Source organism: Kogia breviceps, chromosome 2 (genome assembly GCF_026419965.1).
Source record: "Kogia breviceps isolate mKogBre1 chromosome 2, mKogBre1 haplotype 1, whole genome shotgun sequence".
NCBI classification, from domain to species: Eukaryota; Metazoa; Chordata; class Mammalia; order Artiodactyla; family Physeteridae; genus Kogia; species Kogia breviceps.
In genome coordinates this window covers 34427353-34444980 of record NC_081311.1, presented here as the reverse complement: position 1 = coordinate 34444980, position 17628 = coordinate 34427353, and the positions used below count along the sequence as shown (strand labels likewise).

Sequence of the window (17628 nt, the reverse complement as noted above, 5' to 3'; positions counted from 1 at the left end):
TTTGGAACTATTATACATATATACATTTAAGGTATTGTGATAACTGTGATAATGCTTGTGATGTTATAGATTTAGATGAACTGAAGTAAAGAAGTTGTTAGTGAATTTTCATCCTGCAACTTTTTCATATGGTTGATAGTTTGTGCTTAGTAAATAGAAATAAATGTTAATTTTATTTATTTTTACTGTAACAATATCCTTTTTGTTGGGAGTGTTGGACTGATTATTTGGACTTACTTGTAAAGTAAATGTAATAAGAACTTTTTATAGAGTGTTCTTTTTAACTTCTCACAGGTATTATTCTGCTCTAAAAACTATGGAACAATTAGAGAATGTGTATTTTCCCCGGGTTAGTCAATACCGGTTTTGTCAGCTAATGATAGAAAATCTTCCTAAGCTCCGTGAAGACATTAAAGAAATCTCCATGTCTGATCTCAAAGACTTTTTGGAAAGCATTCGCAAACATTCTGACAAAATAGGTGAAACAGCAATGAAACAGGTGAGACTAAAAAGTAGAATTTTATTTATTTATTGAAGTATAATTGATTTACAATGCTGTGCCAATCTCTGCTGTACAGCAGAGTGACTCAGTTTTACACATACAGACATTCTTAAAAAGGAGACTTTTAATTTAATGTTAGTTAATAATCTAGGTTATAGAATATACCCAAAGTTTACTTTTTTTACTTACATAAAATACTTGTTTTTGTTTAGTTTTAGCCTTTTCTTAGCTTTCCTTATTTTTGTTTAGAATGGATTTCATCAGCATTTCTTCTTTGGTTTGCAGTTATTCCTTATTTAATTAAGTAAAGTTGATCTAACTTGATTCACCAACTGATCTCTCAGCAATCTTCCCCATGTATGTAGTATCACATTAACTTTTTCAGCAGTCAAATTTGGTATAAAATTAGCTAAAAAGTGGCAGCCACAGAGGCAAGTGGGAGCCCTTTTATGCTAAGGTTATAAATTGTTCTCTTTTTAAAGCAAATTGAAAGTATTATCTTTGAATTAACTCCTACAGCTCCGTAACAAAAAAGCAAACAATGGGAAAATATTTGGCAGTTATAAAATTAATGTACCTGCTTTTTGAGTCAGCAGTTCCTCTCCTAGGTATTACCAATGAGAAATGAAAGCACATCCTCATGATGCTCGATGCTCAGCAGCTTTGTTCACAACTAGCCAAAAACTGGAAACAAGCCAAATGGACATCAGAAGGAGAATGGATACACAAATTGTGCTATACTCATGCAATAGAATATTACTTAGCAATAAGAAGGAATGAATTTCTGATATGTGTAACAACACATATGAATCTCCCAGACATTATGCTGAGCTACAGAAGCTGGACACAGAAAAGCACACACTTACATCTATTTGCATGCAATTCTAAAGCAGGCAAAACTAATTTAAGGTTAAAAAAAAAAAATCAACACAGTAGCTGCCTCTGGGTGGGGAGATTGCCTGGGAAGGGACACAAAGGAACTTTCTGGGGAGATGGAAATGTTCTATACCATGACAAAGTATATCCGCTTGTCAAAATTGTATAGTTAAGATCTGTATATTTTAATGTATGTAAGTCTTATCTGAAAAAAATTGTAAACAATGCATGGGGTGTTTGTAGAGTGAGTAGGTAAAGACATCGATGAAAGAAGGATGTATGAACATTAATTGTTGAAGATAGGTGATGTGAACTTGAGAGTTCATTATATTTACCTGTTTACTTTGTATTTGAAATTTTCAGTAATAAAAAGTTTTAAAGTTATTTAAATGAATTAAAATTTCTAAGAGTTCGCTGTTAAAACCCCCCAATAATCACAGTGTCATAGAAATAAAACTATGTTCATCATGCTTTCTAACTCCTGATTTTTTCTCAAGTATTACAAACTACTTTAGAGAAGCTTTTATTTTCTTTTTTTAAAAAAATTTTAATTAATTATTTATTTATTTGGTTGCGCCGGGTCTTAGTTGCAGTAGGTGGGCTCCTTAGCTGCGCTCCAGGGCTCCTTAGTTGTGGCAGGTGGGCTCCTTAGTTGTGGCATGCGAACTCTTAGTTGTGGCACGCATGTGGGATCTAGTTCCCTGACTAGGGATTGAACCTGGTCCCCCTGCATTGGGAGAGCGGAGTCTTATCCACTGTGCCACCTGGGAAGTCCCTCTTTTTTCTTTTTTTAAAAATTGAAGTGTCGTTGGTTTACAGTGTTGTGTTTCTGGTTTACAGCAAAGTGATTCGGTTATACGTATATATATTCTTTTTCATTTTTTTTCCCATTATGGTTTATTACAGGATATTGAATACAGTTCCCTGTGCTAAACAGTAGGACCTTGTTGTTTATCTATGTTATATATAGTAGTTTGTATCTGCTAATCCTAAACTAATTTATCCCTCCCCCACCCTCTTTCCCCTTTGGTAACTCTAAGTTTGTTTTCTGTGTTTATGAGTCTGTCTCTGTTTTGTAAGTAAATTCATTTGTATCATATTTTATATTCCACTTATAAGTGATGTTGTATGGTATTTGTCTCTTTCTTACTTTCTTCACTTAGTATGATAATCTCTAGGTCCATCCATGTTGCTGCAAATAGCATTAATTCATTCTTTTTATGGCTGAGTAGTATTCCATTTTATATATATATATATATATATATACCACATCTTTTTTATACCTTCATTTGTTAATGTACATTTAGGTTGCTTCCATGTCTTTGCTATCATAAATAGTGCTGCTGTGAACATTGGGGTGCATGTATCTTTTTGAATTAGAGTTTTCTCTAGATATGGCCCAGGAATGGGATTGCTGGATGTTATGGCAACTCTATTTTTAGTTTTTTAAGGAGCCTCCATACTTTTTTTTCCATAGTGGCTGTATCAGTTTACATTCCCACCAACAGTGTAGGAGGGTTCCCTTTTCTCTACACCCTCTCCAGCATTTATCATTTGTAGACTTTTTAATGATGGCCATTCTGAGTGCTGTGAGGTGATACCTCATTGTAGTTTTGATTTGCATTTCTCTAATAATTAGCAATGTTGAGCATCTTTTCATGTGCCTATTGGCCATCTGTATGTCTTCTTTGGAGAAATGTCTATTTAGGTCTTCTGGCCATTTTTTGATTAGGTTGTCTGTTCATTTTTCTAATTAAAGAAATATGTCTGTATCAGATTATTGCCACAGCAGAGGAAATTAAAATTCAGTATTCGAAGTTTCTTCCTATTTTAACTTTTAAAGGATTGCCTATAAATCAGATAATCTCCATTATATTTCTATTAATTGTTTCAGCTTTACACAGTATTATATTCTATGTTAATTTGCCTTGTTTAATAGATTGTTTTACTTTGAGTATGCATTTATTTTGAAAATTCTTTACCAGGATGAATTTACTTTAAAAAATGAAAACTATGTACAATAATGTAGGACTTGTGAGGATATATAATAATGTTTTTTAAAAGTTGTCTCATTTTAAAAAAAATTTGTAGTTAAGTGTTTCTTATCTGAAGATGGACTATAGCAGATTTTCTTTTCTTTCTTTCTTTTCTTTTTTTTTTTTACTTTTCTCATTGTTTTATTATTTTTTAGATTTTTATTTTTTTATTGAAGTATAGTTGATGTACAATGTTATGTAAGTTACAGGTGTACAATATAGTGATTCACAATTTTTAAAGGTTATACTTCATTTATAGTTACTTTAAAGTATTGGCTCTATTCCACATGTACAATATATCCTTGTAGCTTATTTTATACCTATTAGTTTGTACCTCTTAATCCCATACTCCTATATTGCCCCTCCCTCTTCCCTCTCCCCACTGGTAACTACTAGTTTGTTCTCTGTATCTGTGAATCTGCTTCTTTTTTGTTATATTCACTAGTTTGTTGTATTTTTTAGATTCTATGTATAAGTGGTATTATACAGTATTTGTCTTTCTCTGAATTCTTTCACTTAGCATAATGCCCTCCAAGTCCATTCATGTTGCTACAAATGGCAAAATTTCATTATTTTTTATGGTTGAGTAGTATTCCATTGTGTGTGTGTGTGTGTGTGTGTGCGCGCGTGTGCGCGCGCGCGCATCTATATCTCACATCTTCTTTATCCATTCATCTGTGTATTGGACACTTAGGTTACTTTCATATCTTGGCATTGGGGTTTATGTATCATTTCTTATTAGTGTTTTTGTTTTTGCTTTTGGATGTATACCCAGGAGTGGAATTGCTGGGTCATAGGGTAGCTCTATTTTTAGTTTTTTGAGAAACCTCCATACTATTTGCCACAGCGGATGCACCAATTTACATTCCCATCAACAGTTTATGAGGGTTTCCTTTTCTCCGTATAGCAGATTTGATTTTCAAATTATTTTAATAGTTATCTCTTGTTAAGATTAGTTAAATACTTGGTTGACAAAAATTCTTTTTTTGTTTTTTTGTTTTTTGGCCATGCTGAGTAGCTTGTGGGATCTTAGTTCCCTGACCAGGGATCAAACTTGGGCCCTGGTAGTGAGAGCACTGAGTTTTAACCCCTGGACCTCCAGAGAATTCCCCAAAATATCTTTAGTTGCTGTAAATAAGAAACTACTAAGCAGAATTTAAACCACACTTTTTGCCTCTCTTTTCTATGAAAGCTAGGCCTGGGGCTGTTATCCCTACCATTGGGATGGTGGGAGTATGGTTAGTTGTGGGTGGTGTTATAGGAACAGAAATAGTAGAAGTGTAGGCCAGCGAGTTAGAGTTTGAACATCACATTAGTAGCCTGGAAAATATAAATATTAAGAAAGTGTAAGAGAGTAAGATTTGAAGCCAAGTTCAGGAAAAGAATCCAGAGATTCTGAATCTAGATAATATGATTATTCCAGAGAACTATATAGGTTAAGAAAGCCCCGGTAGAACCAAAAGATTGGATATTAACTCACTGTTAAGCTAGAATAAAGTGTGGGATTTCATAGTTTTCCTCTGAAGAGATCATCTTTCTCCTCCACTGCTGACACTTCAACACTTCAAGATGCTCACAGGACTGCTGGTACATTTTATGCTAAAATGGGAGTCAGAGAAGCAGTTGGCTCTTCCCATAACACTTCCCATTATTCTCAGGATCTTAAGTCTTCCTGAGTGATTGCCTCTGATGAGTGAATGTTCTTCCCCACTGGTGAGCTCTTCAATGTTATGTTCTTGCCTTCAGTATCTTGCCTTCTTGTTTTCAGTACTTTTTCTCCTACATCTGGACAAGGAATTCTGTGTATACCATGGGGATAAAAAACACAATCACATGGAAGATTTTTCAATGTGAAGATGTGAACAGTAGTTTAAAGTTCATGTTCCATTATACATTTTAATGAAGAGTTTCATTATTAAACTTATTGTCTCTGACCTGTTTTTCATAGACTGGTTTTGGACTTTTTCTACCTAGGCAATCCACCAAATTAATCATGGGCTCTAGGACTTAAGGTTTATGAGAATTACCTGCTGGGCAGGAATAGACTATTCCTAGTTCACCACTTTTTCTTTTTTTTTTTGTATAAACAATCAAGCTCCCTACCTCTGCAACCAAAAGACAGATGTTTTATATAGAAACCTTTCCTAATCATCTGTCTATAGGGATTTTTTCCTTACAATTTTTCCTTTAGAAGGTGTCTCCCACGAAACTGAGAGGTTAGAGAGCTTTCTTATAGTGGAACAACTAGAGTCCTTAAGATCTGATAAGAAAATTTGTGTTTTGTTCAATTTTGGTTTCCCTTCTTGCACCCGTTTAATATCTTGTTGTTTTTTTGAGCATTGGAAGCCTTCTGGAGTCTCTCATAAGGTGTTATCACTTTGTCAGAATCACAGTTTGGTTCTGGAATCTCCTTAGGTGACATAAATGGAAACCTTGTATTTTGCTAAGTAGCTTCCTCCCTTGGAGATTCTCTGTATCTTGTGTTTAATTCTATGATCTCATGTCCCATTTATGGATTTGCTTGTTATATATTCACTCGAATGTCCTATAGGCACTTCAGACTTAGCATTTCTAAAAGTAACCTCATTATCTTCTCACTAAATCTGTGTTTTCTGTATTTCCTATCTCAGATAGCAGTATATCTCCTATTTTCACAAGCCAGAAACTGGAGAATACTTTAGACTTTTCAGGAGTATTTATACTCTATGTAGTTTGTTACAAAGTTCTACATAGTAACTATCAATTTTATTTCTAAATATCTGTAGATTCTGTATCCTCTGCTGTACATACCCAGACTGTTGTTATATCAGATTAATTATTCTCCTTATCTCTAGTCTTTTCTCCTTTTGCTTATTATCCTAAAATTCAAGTATAACCACATCACTCACTCTTCAGTGATTCCCGTTACTCTTTACCCAAGTTCAGATTCCTCAGCATGAAACAAAAGCCTCATCTCTGGATACTCCCTCTTCCTGTGTGCTGCAGAAGTACACATCTCATAAGTTTTTGACTACACTGGTTGTTTCCTCTACCTGGAATGCCTTCCATTCTTCTAAATTTTCCAGTCTGATGAATTGCTGCTTTTTTCCCCCTGAAAAGCTGACTTAAGTATCACTTCATCTGTAAAATCTACCTTCCTCTGTCTCCCTACTGCTAGCAAGAGATAGTCTCTTCCTCCTCAGTGCATGTCTGTTGTACTTTTCACACTACATTATAATTGCATATTTTGTGTTTTTAACTGGACAGTGAGTTTTTTAAGTGAGGGGATATATCCTATTTATATTTACCTTCCTGAGATCTAGCACTGTGCCTAGCATGAGATGCACAAAAAGTTTTTTTTGAAGGAATTTAGAGCTGAGCTTTAGCTTCTCTAGGGAGAATTTTTTAAAGTAAATGGCAGACTTGTGTTTGTAGTGTTTTTTTTTTTCCTCATTCTAATGTGATAGATGAATCCACTATGAGTAGTCTGATGCTTAATTAGTCATTAAATACCTAAAGTTCATAGTCTCAGTTAACATTTTCATATTATATCCCCTGGCACACATTTTGATAGTGTTCTTTAGGGGAAAATGGGACTAAATGGTCAAATAAGTTTTGGAAACCTGGGTTAAAAAAAGTTAAGCATATTTCTTATGAATTGTAAATCCCCTAGAAGGGAGGTAAAGTATGTAATATTTATCTTACTTACTTGAGCATAGAACCCTTTTTTCAAGGAGTATCTATTGATAATGTGTGAAATGTTAGTTTTGTACATAACTCTGTTTGGAAGCAGTGTTCTAAATAAATGATTTTTTACTCTGAAAACCAAAAATCATAGACAAAATAAGTTTGGGCACAGAGGGAGAAAGGGAATTCTGATTTTTTTTTTTTCAGTGAATAGGTTAATAATGGTAATGGAGGAGAAGGGATAATGATTTTCTTAAGCACAAGCCTCTGGAGCCAGCCTTAAGGTCTAGGTGAGGGCAGAGCTAGATTTCTGTGATTTGCATTGTCTGATTACCTGGGATTAGAAAGGTCTGATTAGCAGTAGTGTATTCCTCAGAGAAAATTCACCCTAAAGAGGCAGTGGGTAAACTTTATACATGCTAACAGAACAGAGTAGCTACAATCTGACCTGTCACAACAGAGGGAATGTTCCACTAATATGCATTATGTAAGGAAATTAAAATCCTGGAATTAAGCCTATTTTTTTTTCAATCTTTGATAATGAAGTTCTGATAGTGAAGTATCACTAAAATGCGTAAAAAAAAAAATAAGAGGGCTTCCCTGGTGGCGCAGTGGTTGAGAGTCCGCCTGCTGATGCAGGGGACATGGGTTCGTGCCCCAGTCCAGGAGGATCCCACATGCTGCGGAGCAGCTGGGCCCATGAGCCATGGCCACTGAGCCTGCACGTCCGGAGCCTGTGCTCCGCAGCGGGAGAGGCCACAACAGTGAGAGACCCGCGTACCGCAAAAAAAAAAAAAAAAAAGCTTCTCAACTTATTAATCTGTAAAAGTGTTCATTTTTGTCAATAATTAAATCAGTTGTGGGATAATAGCTTCTGCATTCCTAGTCTTCACAAGCTGTGGTCATTTTCTGTGGAAAGTAAAATAAACTTGCAACTTGATAACCATAGTTCCTTCTGTGAGGTTAGTAGACATTTTTCTCTACAAATAATCCATTGGAGTTAAGGCATCATATTTTATTTATATTTCTGTATGTATCATATCTTTTAAATTTTTCTAGTGTTTTCAAATTAATGTATTTGGTTTTCCTCTTAAAAAAGAATTAGTGGTAATTGTTTTGTAAAACCTTGACAGTGCTCCAGACCAAAGGTCATTAAAATAATTGAATCATTACTTGACCTGAATCACTCAAAGGAAGAAGAGTATACTCATTGGTAATTGATATAAAGCTTAACTCTAGGAGGCAAAACAAAGTCTAAATAATGGAACTATTAGACATAGACTTTAATATTAATTAATTAATATTGGTGTGGCCAGAAAGTTCATTCGGGTTTTTCTGTAAGATGTTATGGAAAAACCCGAATGAACTTTTTGACCAACCCAGTGTAATCAAGGAATTATAAGACAAGATTGAGAATTTGGAGATCATTGGAAACCATAAAGCGAATCATCTGGAGATACATCATCATCGTATAGGAGGCAGAACATATTAGACACAGCTGAAGAAAGAATTAATGAACCAGAAGATAGGTCAGAGGAAAATATCCAAATTGAAGCTCAGAAAGACAAAAGAATGGAAAGTACAGGAAAGAGCTTAGAGACATATGGGGTAAGGTGAAAAGGTTTAAAGTATATGTAATTACAGTCCCAGAGGGAGAAAAGAGAGAGAATAGGGCATTAAAAATATGGACAGACCTTGAAGCCACAAAAGTGCTATGAATTGTAAGCAGAAGAAATACAAACCCATATTTAGGCATATAATAGTAAAATACTGAAAACTAACAAAGAAAAATTTTAAAACAGCCAGAGGAAAAAATATATTATCTTCAAAAGGACAATAATAATATCCGTCAATAGCTGACTTCTCAGCAGAATCAATGGAAGCCAAAACATAGTGAAAAGTATATCTGAAGTGCTGATAAGCCTTATGTGTCAACCTAGAATTCTGTACCCAGCAAAAATCTTTTAGAAATGAAGGTGAAATTAAGGTATTTTTCAGATAAATATAAACCTAGAGAATTTTTTTCTAGCAGACCTGCACAAAAGGAAATATTATTGTTTTCAGACATAAAATCATCCCAATTAGAAGGCCAGAGATGCAGAAGTAAATAGAAAGGGCAACTATTTGGGATAAAACTCCATATCTATTGGCTGTATGAAACAAAATCATCTTATAAGGTTTATGTATGTATAGAATTATCAGTGTGAAACAACAACCACATTTAAGTTGGGAGGGGAATTGGTATGAGTTTTAAAAACTCTGTTAAATTATGCTGCTTTCAGAAGACATATCTTACATATAAACATATAGAGAGGTTGAAAGCAAAAGGATGGAAGAGATGTATCATGAAAAGATTAACCAAGAGAAAGCTGATGTATGTACATTAATATTAAAGTAGGCTTTAAGACAAAAAGCTTAAGAAAGACTAACATTTCATAGTGATAAAAGGTTCAGTTCATCAGGAAAATAAACAATTCTAAATTTATTTCTATCTAATAACATAGTCTCAAAATATATAAAAGCAAAAACTGTCAGAATTAAAAGGAGAAATAGACATCTTGACAGTCATAATAGATTTCAACACTCCTCTCAGTAACTACTAGAGCCAATAGATGTAGTAAGGATTTAGTCCTTTAAAATAATGATTAGCAACCCTGACCTAATTGACACATGTAACACTGTATCTCTTGATTTCAGAATATACATTTTTAAAGAACATTTATCAAAATTGATTATGTTTTGGTCCATAGAGGAAATGTCAATACATTTCAAAGGATTGAAATAATACAGAACATATTCTGTGGCCACATTGGAATTATTCCTGAAACTGGTAATAAATAGATAAGTAGAAAATCCCTATATATTTGGAAACTAAGAAATAAAATTCTAAATAAACCATGGGTCAAAGAAGAAACTCATTTGAAACCAGAAAATATTTTGAATTGAATTATAATGAAAATATGATATATGAAAAACTTGTAGGATATGATAAAAGTCAAGTTTAAGGGAAATTTGTAGGCTTAAATTTATAAATTAGGAAAGAAAGGCAGAAATCAATGATACTAAGTATCCATTTCAAGAAGTTAGAGAAACAGTAGCAAATTAAACTCAATGAAAGTAGAAGTATTGATATGACACAAAAAGCACAGGCAACATAAACAAAAATAAGTGGGATTACATCTAACTCAAAAGCTTCTGCATAGCAAAGGAAACAGAGTGAAAAGACAACCTACGGAATTGAAGAAAATATTTGCAAACTGTATATCTGATTAGGGGTTAGTCTCCAAAATATGTAAGGAAATCATACAACTTAATAGCAAAAAACAAAACAAAACTAATCACCTGATTAAAAAATGAGATAGGGATTTGAAAAGACATTTCTCCAAAGGAGACATAAAAGTGGCCAACAGATATATGAAAAGATGCTAAACGTTATTAACCATTAGGGAAATGCAAATCAAAATCACAATGGGATGTCACCTTACACCTCTCAAGATGGCTATTATTTTTAAAAAAAAGATAGCAAGTGTTGGTAAGGATGTGGAGGAATTGGAACTCTTGCAAAATGTTGGCGGGAATGCATAATGGTGTAGCTGCTATGGAAAACAGTATGGAGGTTCCTCAAAAAGTTAACAATGGGGACTTTCCTGGTGGCGCAGTGGTTAAGAATCTGCCTGCCAATGCAGGGGACATGGGTTTGAGCCCTGGTCCGGGAAGATCCCACATGCCACAAAGCAACTAAGCCCGTGTGCCACAACTACTAAGCCTGCTCTCTAGAGCTCATGAACCACAACTACTGAGCCTGCATGCCACAGCTACTGAAGCCCATGTGCCTAGACCCTGTGCTCCGCAGCAAGAGAGGCCACCACAGTGAGAAGCTGGAGCACTGCATCCAAGAGCACTGCTCGCCACAACTATAGAAAGTCCGTGCGCAGCAATCAAGACCCAACACAGCCCCAAAAAATTAAAAATAAATCAACTAATTTTAAAAAAGTTAACAATGGAGCTATCATATGTTCTACTATGGATATTTATCCAAAAAACCTGAAATCAGGGTCTTGACGAATATTAGCACTCCCATGCTCTTTGCAGCATTATTCACAATATCTAAGATGTGGAAACAATGTAAACGTCCATTGACAAATGAATGGATTAAGATAATGTGGTATGTACCTATAATGGAATACTATCCAGCCTTTAAAAAGGAAATTATCAGCTATCTAAGTTAGTCAAATTCATAGAATCAAAGAGTGGGATGGTGGTTGCCAGGGGGAAATGAGGAGTACTAATCAACAGACATAAAGTTTCAGTATAGATGAACAAGCTCTAGGGAATTCCTTGGCAGTCCAGTGGTTAGTGATACCTACCAGGGTTCTTGGCCTTCCCTAATCAGTAGAAATTGACTAGAGGCCAGAAAAGAAATTCAGCCAAGGCTTTATTGGGTCCCCTGCTGCAGCAGGGAGGAACTAGAACAGACAACAGGTTCCCTTGCTTGCTTACTCCCTGAGGAGGGGCGAGCTTGTTCCTTATATGGGGTGAGGGTAGGGGTGTGTCCATGGGTCAGGCTGGAGGGGTGGCTTAAGTGTTTTGCCCACCCTTTAGATGGCCTAGTGTGTAGAGGGCATGTGCAGTACCCTCCTTTTGCTCTGGGCTCTTAAAAAGTGGCAGTGGGGTTTTTTGGTCTCTTTGTATCTTTTGTCCACAATTTGCCCCAACTATGCATGCATGCAGTTATTTTTAGTCCCTTATAGTTTCTTTGTATTTTGTTGCTGGAGGAGAGGTTCGTCCAGGTGCAAGTACTGCAGCATTGAAGCAAAGGGTCCCAGGTCCTAGGCCTGTCTCAGAACTCCGAGCTTTCACTGCCTTGGGCCCGGTTCTGTCCCTGGTCGGGGAACTAAGATCACACAAGCTGCACAGTGTGGCCAAAGAAAAAAAAAAAGATGAACAAACTCTAGAGGTCTTCTATAAATATCAATATTATACCTATCAACAATAATGTATTAAATTATTGATATACATATTAATAATGTAATATGTATGTACACTTAAAAATTTAAGAGGGTACATCTCATGTTAAAGGTGCTTACCACAATAAATTAAAATTGAAAAAAAGAAACTGGAAGGAGATAATCAAGAGTAGAGAACAATATAATAGAAAACAAAATACAAAAGGGAGGATCAACAAAGATAAGAGTCAGTTCTTAGTCTTTTCAGATAAAATTGATAACCCCTGCAAGACTGTTGAAAAAAGGAGGGTTCAAATCATGAACAAAAATGGGACATCATTCCAGATCCTACACCTACAGACATTAAAAAGATGAGAAAATATGAATAACTTCTTGAACCAATTTTGACTACAGTAATTTTTCAAATAATCTTAATTTTTCTTTTTCCCAAATAGGCACAGCAGCAGAAACTCTTCAGTGTTATTCTGCAGAAGCAAAATAATGTAAAATTTGGGAAGACTATGTATATAAATGATAGAATTCCAGAAGAAGGGAATGAAATTGTATTGAAACCTGTATTTGAGGAAGAGGATGAGAATGAAGAGGAGGTGATGGGAATTTGTTTCTTTCTCTTTCTTTCTTTGTATCATTTTTTGTTTCTATCTTTGTTTCTTCCTTCCTTTCTTTTCTTCTTTTTTTCCTTTCTTTCCTCCCTCCCTCCCTCATCTATTATTGGATGTTTTTTTTCTCTTGAGTTGTAATGTTGTGTGTGTGACACTCAGTCTTGCCATGTGGAAACTGAATTTATGTAGATCAGTTTGTAATGAGCTATTAGGGCAAAGGAATCATCTGAAATGTTAGACTGAATAATTGACAGATAAACAAGATATATTGTAGGTTATATTTGTAAACTGCAGGTAGTTGAACCTAAGTTTTCTGCCATAATTAACAGTAAAAGTGTAAATTTAATGATATTTTTGTAGTGATCACTCATAATTTAATTACCTGTGGCAGACATTTAATTGCATGATGGCTTAACCTTGCCATTTAGACTAATTCTGGATAGCCTACCTTTTTTTCCTTCGGCTGGTGCTGAGATACTACAAAATAATTTTAATATGATTAAAGTTAAGTTTTCAATTTCTTAAAAAAGTTTTACTAAGTCTAGAAACCTTGAAATTGTCCTGAATATTTGCTTTCTTTTATTCTCTTCATTCAAATTCATTCCTAGTCCTAGTGCTTCTTTTGTTCCCTCCACAAAGTCTTCTGTTGAGCCTACTTTTTATCTTTTCCGTTGAATTCCTTTTGAATTTAGTTAATACCATAAGGAGTCTAGTATTCCCAATTGTTTATAAGTTTTGCCTTGTCAGTGAGAGTTTAAATTCTTTTTCTAAAGACACTGTTGGAGTGTAGTAAGAACTTTTAATTGATTGATTAAAAAGGAACCATATAAATATGTGTCCATGGCTTCTCTGTGTTTGGGGGAACTACTGAGTGTTCAGTATGTACATTTGCATTATATGCCTGAGGATGAGTGAGTCTGTATGTATTTGTGAGTGTATGTGTGTATATATATATGTGTGTGTGTATGTATATGTATGTTAATATGTATATATGTGTGTATATACATTTATGTTTGCATATATAGTAGATGTCTGATATACAGATAAATAAACAGCCTTAAATAGCTTAATGTCTTTCTGATGTGGAATTAATGTGACCTGATTAGTCCCTTGAAATGAAAAAAATGTTTTTGAAATCTACTTTTTTGCCCTTTCTTAATCAATATTCAGAGAATCTCTGTAAGTCTTTTCTCCCTTGAGGTTCAGAATGGTAAAAATGGACCATCTAGTCTTTGTGTCTCAATTTTCCCTTGTCTGTTTTGTGTATCTTTAATTGCTGGGAACATTGCCATCAGGCCCGACACCCAAATCCATACTCTAAGAGAAACTTGGTTGTTTCCCTGTTCTTTCCGATCTATTTAATTATTACTACATTTTGTTTCTATCATTTTCCCAAATAAGTAACTCTATAATAAAAATAATTTAAGTTCATTCAGAGGATTCATGAGAATAGAAATGTGTTCCTTTAAAAATAGTTTATTTCTCAAGTTTGGGGAACTTTATATTACTGTTTCTTTAATTGTAAGGTGTACTTTAAAAAATATTTTTGGGCTTCCCTGGTGGCCCAGTGGTTTAGAGTCCACCTGCCTGCTGATGCAGGGGACATGGGTTCGTGCCCCGGTCTGGGAAGATACCACATGCCGCGGAGCGGCTGGGCCCGTGAGCCATGGCCGCTGAGCCTGCGCATCCGGAGCCTGTGCTCCGCAACGGGAGAGGCCACAACAGTGAGAGGCCCGCGTACCACAAAAAAAAAAAAAAAAAAAAAATATATATATATATATATATATAAAATTAACATCTCAGAATCAGGAAACATCTTAAAATTGATGATACTACAGTTTCAAGTGGTAGTGTTTTTTTTTCTTTGTTAGTGTTCCATAAAATAATAATGATTTCTTCAATTTAATGAAATAATTATAAGTCATGCATAAGAGAAGGAACTTCATCTATAGGTAAATCATACATTTGTGCACCATCTTTACCAGAAGCAATAATGATGTATCTAGTTATCCATAGCAATTTTCTGGTAATCTATCAAGCATGTTAAAGATATACAGTCTCTCCCCTTTATTACCTTATAATCTAAAATAGTCAACAATGATGATAAATATATGCAGAATGAATTAATAAACAAATGCCAAAACAAAATAAAAAAGGCATTATGTTTATAGTGTGTGCTTTTTATAGTTGATAAATGTTATAACACGAAGTCCATGAATCTTCTTGTCTGACTTTATATTATTCAATAGTAGACTAGTAGTTTGGCCTATAATTTTTAAAAAATGGTTTTATTTTTCAGGTCTTAACTGTTCAGGATCTTGTTGATTTTTCCCCTGTTTACCGATGTTTGCACATTTATTCTGTTCTGGTAAGTATCTTTTGTATATGTGCATGGGTAAATATATATATATATGTCTGTGTGTATGTATACATATGTGTGTATACACATTTGTGTGTGTATATTTGTATTATTAAAAAGAGACGTATGCATTTTAAGCCTGCTTTTCTAAAGGCTGACCACAAGCTCATTGAGCTCTAAACCTTCATGCAATATTTATTTGTGAAATATCCACTGTGTGTAAGGCGTTTACTTTCTTCTTTAACTTAATCATGGTGCACTTTCAAGTATACTTATTATGTATGTTAAAAGAACCTTGCATTTCTCCCTTCTTGCCTTTGTACTGTTGTATCACAGTTACTTTTAAATATGATACTTCTACATTTGTTTACCCCGCACTACATTGTTTTTAGTTTTGGTTAAACAATTATCTTTTTAAAAAACATAATAGCAGTATTCTGATATAATTCATATACCCAAAATTTTACCCTTTTAAAGTATACAGTTCAGTGGTTTTAGTATAATTCACAAGGATGTGCAACCATTACAACTAATTCCAGAACATTTTATTACTACGAAAAGAAGCCTCTTACCTGTTAGCAGTCACTCCTTATTCTCCCCTCCCCCAGGTCCCTGACAACCATTAATTTACTTTCTGTCTCTATAGATTTGCCTATTCTGGGTATTTCATATAAAGGAGTCATACTATATGTAGCCTTTTGTGTCCAGCTTCTTTCATGTAGGTAGAAGTTTAAGTTATTGATTGAGATCTGTCTCTTTTTTATTTATTTAAAAATTTATTTTATTTTATTTTATTTTTGGTGGCACTGGATCTTCGTTGCTGCGCGTGGGCTTTCTCTAGTTGTGACAAGTTGGGGCTACTCTTTGTTGTGGTGTGTGGGCTTCTCATTGCGGTGGCTTCTCTTGTTGTGAAGCATGGGCTCTAGGCGTGTGGGCTTTGGTAGTTGTGGCACGCAGGCTCAGTAGTTGCAGCACACGGGCTTAGTTGCTCCATGGTATGTGGGATCTTCCTGGATCAGGGATTTAACCCATGTCCCCTGCATTAGCAGGTGGAGTCTTTTTTTTTTTTTTAACTTTATTTATTTATTTATTTTTGGCTGCATTGGGTCTTCATTGCTGCACACGGGCTTTCTCTAGTTGCAGCGAGTGGGGGCTACTCTTTGTTGTGGTGTGCAGGCTTCTCATTGCAGTGGCTTCTCTTGTTGTAGAGCACGGGCTCTAGGTGCACGGGCTCAGTAGTTGTGCCTCGCAGGCTCTAGAGTGCAGGCTCAGTTGTGGCAAATGGACTTAGTTGCTCCGTGACATGTGGGATATTCCCGGACCAGGGCTTGAACCCGTGTCCCCTGCATTGGCAGGCAGATTCTTAATCACTGAGCCACCAGGGAAGTCCTGGCAGATATATTCTTAAGCACTGTGCCATCAGGCAAATCCCTTTCTTCTTTTTTAATACAAACACATTTAAAACTATAAATTTCCTTCTAACCACTGCTTTAGCTGCATTCCATGAGTTTTGGTGTGTTGTGTTTTTGTTTCCATTTATCTCAAAGTATTTTCGAATTTCCTGTGATTTCTTCTTTAACCCATTACTTATTTAGAAATGTGCTTAATCTCCATGTTTGTGAATTTCTGTTCACAAACAAAAGTTCTTCTGTTATTGATTCCTAATTTAATCCCACTGTAGTCACAGATCATACTTTGTATGATTCCAATCCTTTTAAGTTTATTGAGGCTTGTGTTATGGCATCACATATGCTTTATCCTGGAGAATGTTTCATGTAAACTTGAGAATAATGTGTATCTGGCTGTTGTTGGGTGGTGTTTTCTATAGCCATCAGTTAGGTTTAGTTGATAATACTGTTTAAATCTTCTTTACCCTTGTTAATCTTTTGCTTGTTTCATCTGTTATTAAAAGTGGGATTATTGAAGCCTCCAGCTATAACTGTCGAATTGTCTATTCTTCCTTAGTTCTGCCAGTTTTTGCTTCATATATTTTTGAGGCTTTGTTGTTACGTGTGTATATGTTTATAATTGTTATGTCTCCGTGGTAAGACCTTTTTTCATTGTAAGCTGTCCTTCTTTGTAATATTTTTTGTCTTAAATTGTATTTTGGCTGTTATTAGTATAGGCACTCAGGCTCTTTTGGTTACTCTTGGCATGGTATATTTTTTTATTATGTTATTATTATTTTTTTCTTTCTGTACACGGGCCTCTCACTGTTGTGGCCTCTCCCATTGCGGAGCACAGGCTCTGGATGCTCAGGCTCAGTGGCCATGACTCACGGGCCCAGCTGCTCCGCGGCATGTGGGATCTTCCCAGACCAGGACATGAACCCATGTCCCCTGCATCGGCAGGTGGATTCTCAACCACTGCGCCACCAGGGAAGCCCTATTATGTTATTTTTGACCTTTTTGTGTCCTTGAATCTAAAGTGTGTCTCTTGTAGGATAGCATATAGATGGATCTGTGTTTTTTTTTTCAGTTCAGTCTGCTGATCTCTTCCTTTTGATTGGATTGTTTAGTTCATTTATATTTAATGTAATTACTGATAAGGTAGGATTTACATCTACCGGTTGTTTTAATATGTCTGATGTCTTTTTTTGTTCCTTTCTTTCTCCATTATT

At 35.2% G+C, this 17628-nt stretch overlaps 1 protein-coding gene across 6 annotated transcripts in view; it reads left to right on the top strand.

The window, feature by feature from the left end:
- EXOC6 (exocyst complex component 6) overlaps positions 1 to 17628 on the top strand; it is a 209931-nt gene that overhangs the window by 59083 nt on the left and 133220 nt on the right. For all 6 annotated transcript variants that reach the window (XM_059055448.2, XM_059055444.2, XM_059055449.2 and 3 more), the window contains exons 6-8: positions 295 to 499; positions 12482 to 12634; positions 14949 to 15017. In XM_059055448.2, the coding sequence (XP_058911431.1) occupies positions 295 to 499; positions 12482 to 12634; positions 14949 to 15017 (427 nt within the window). The remainder of the gene's footprint in view (positions 1 to 294; positions 500 to 12481; positions 12635 to 14948; positions 15018 to 17628) is intronic.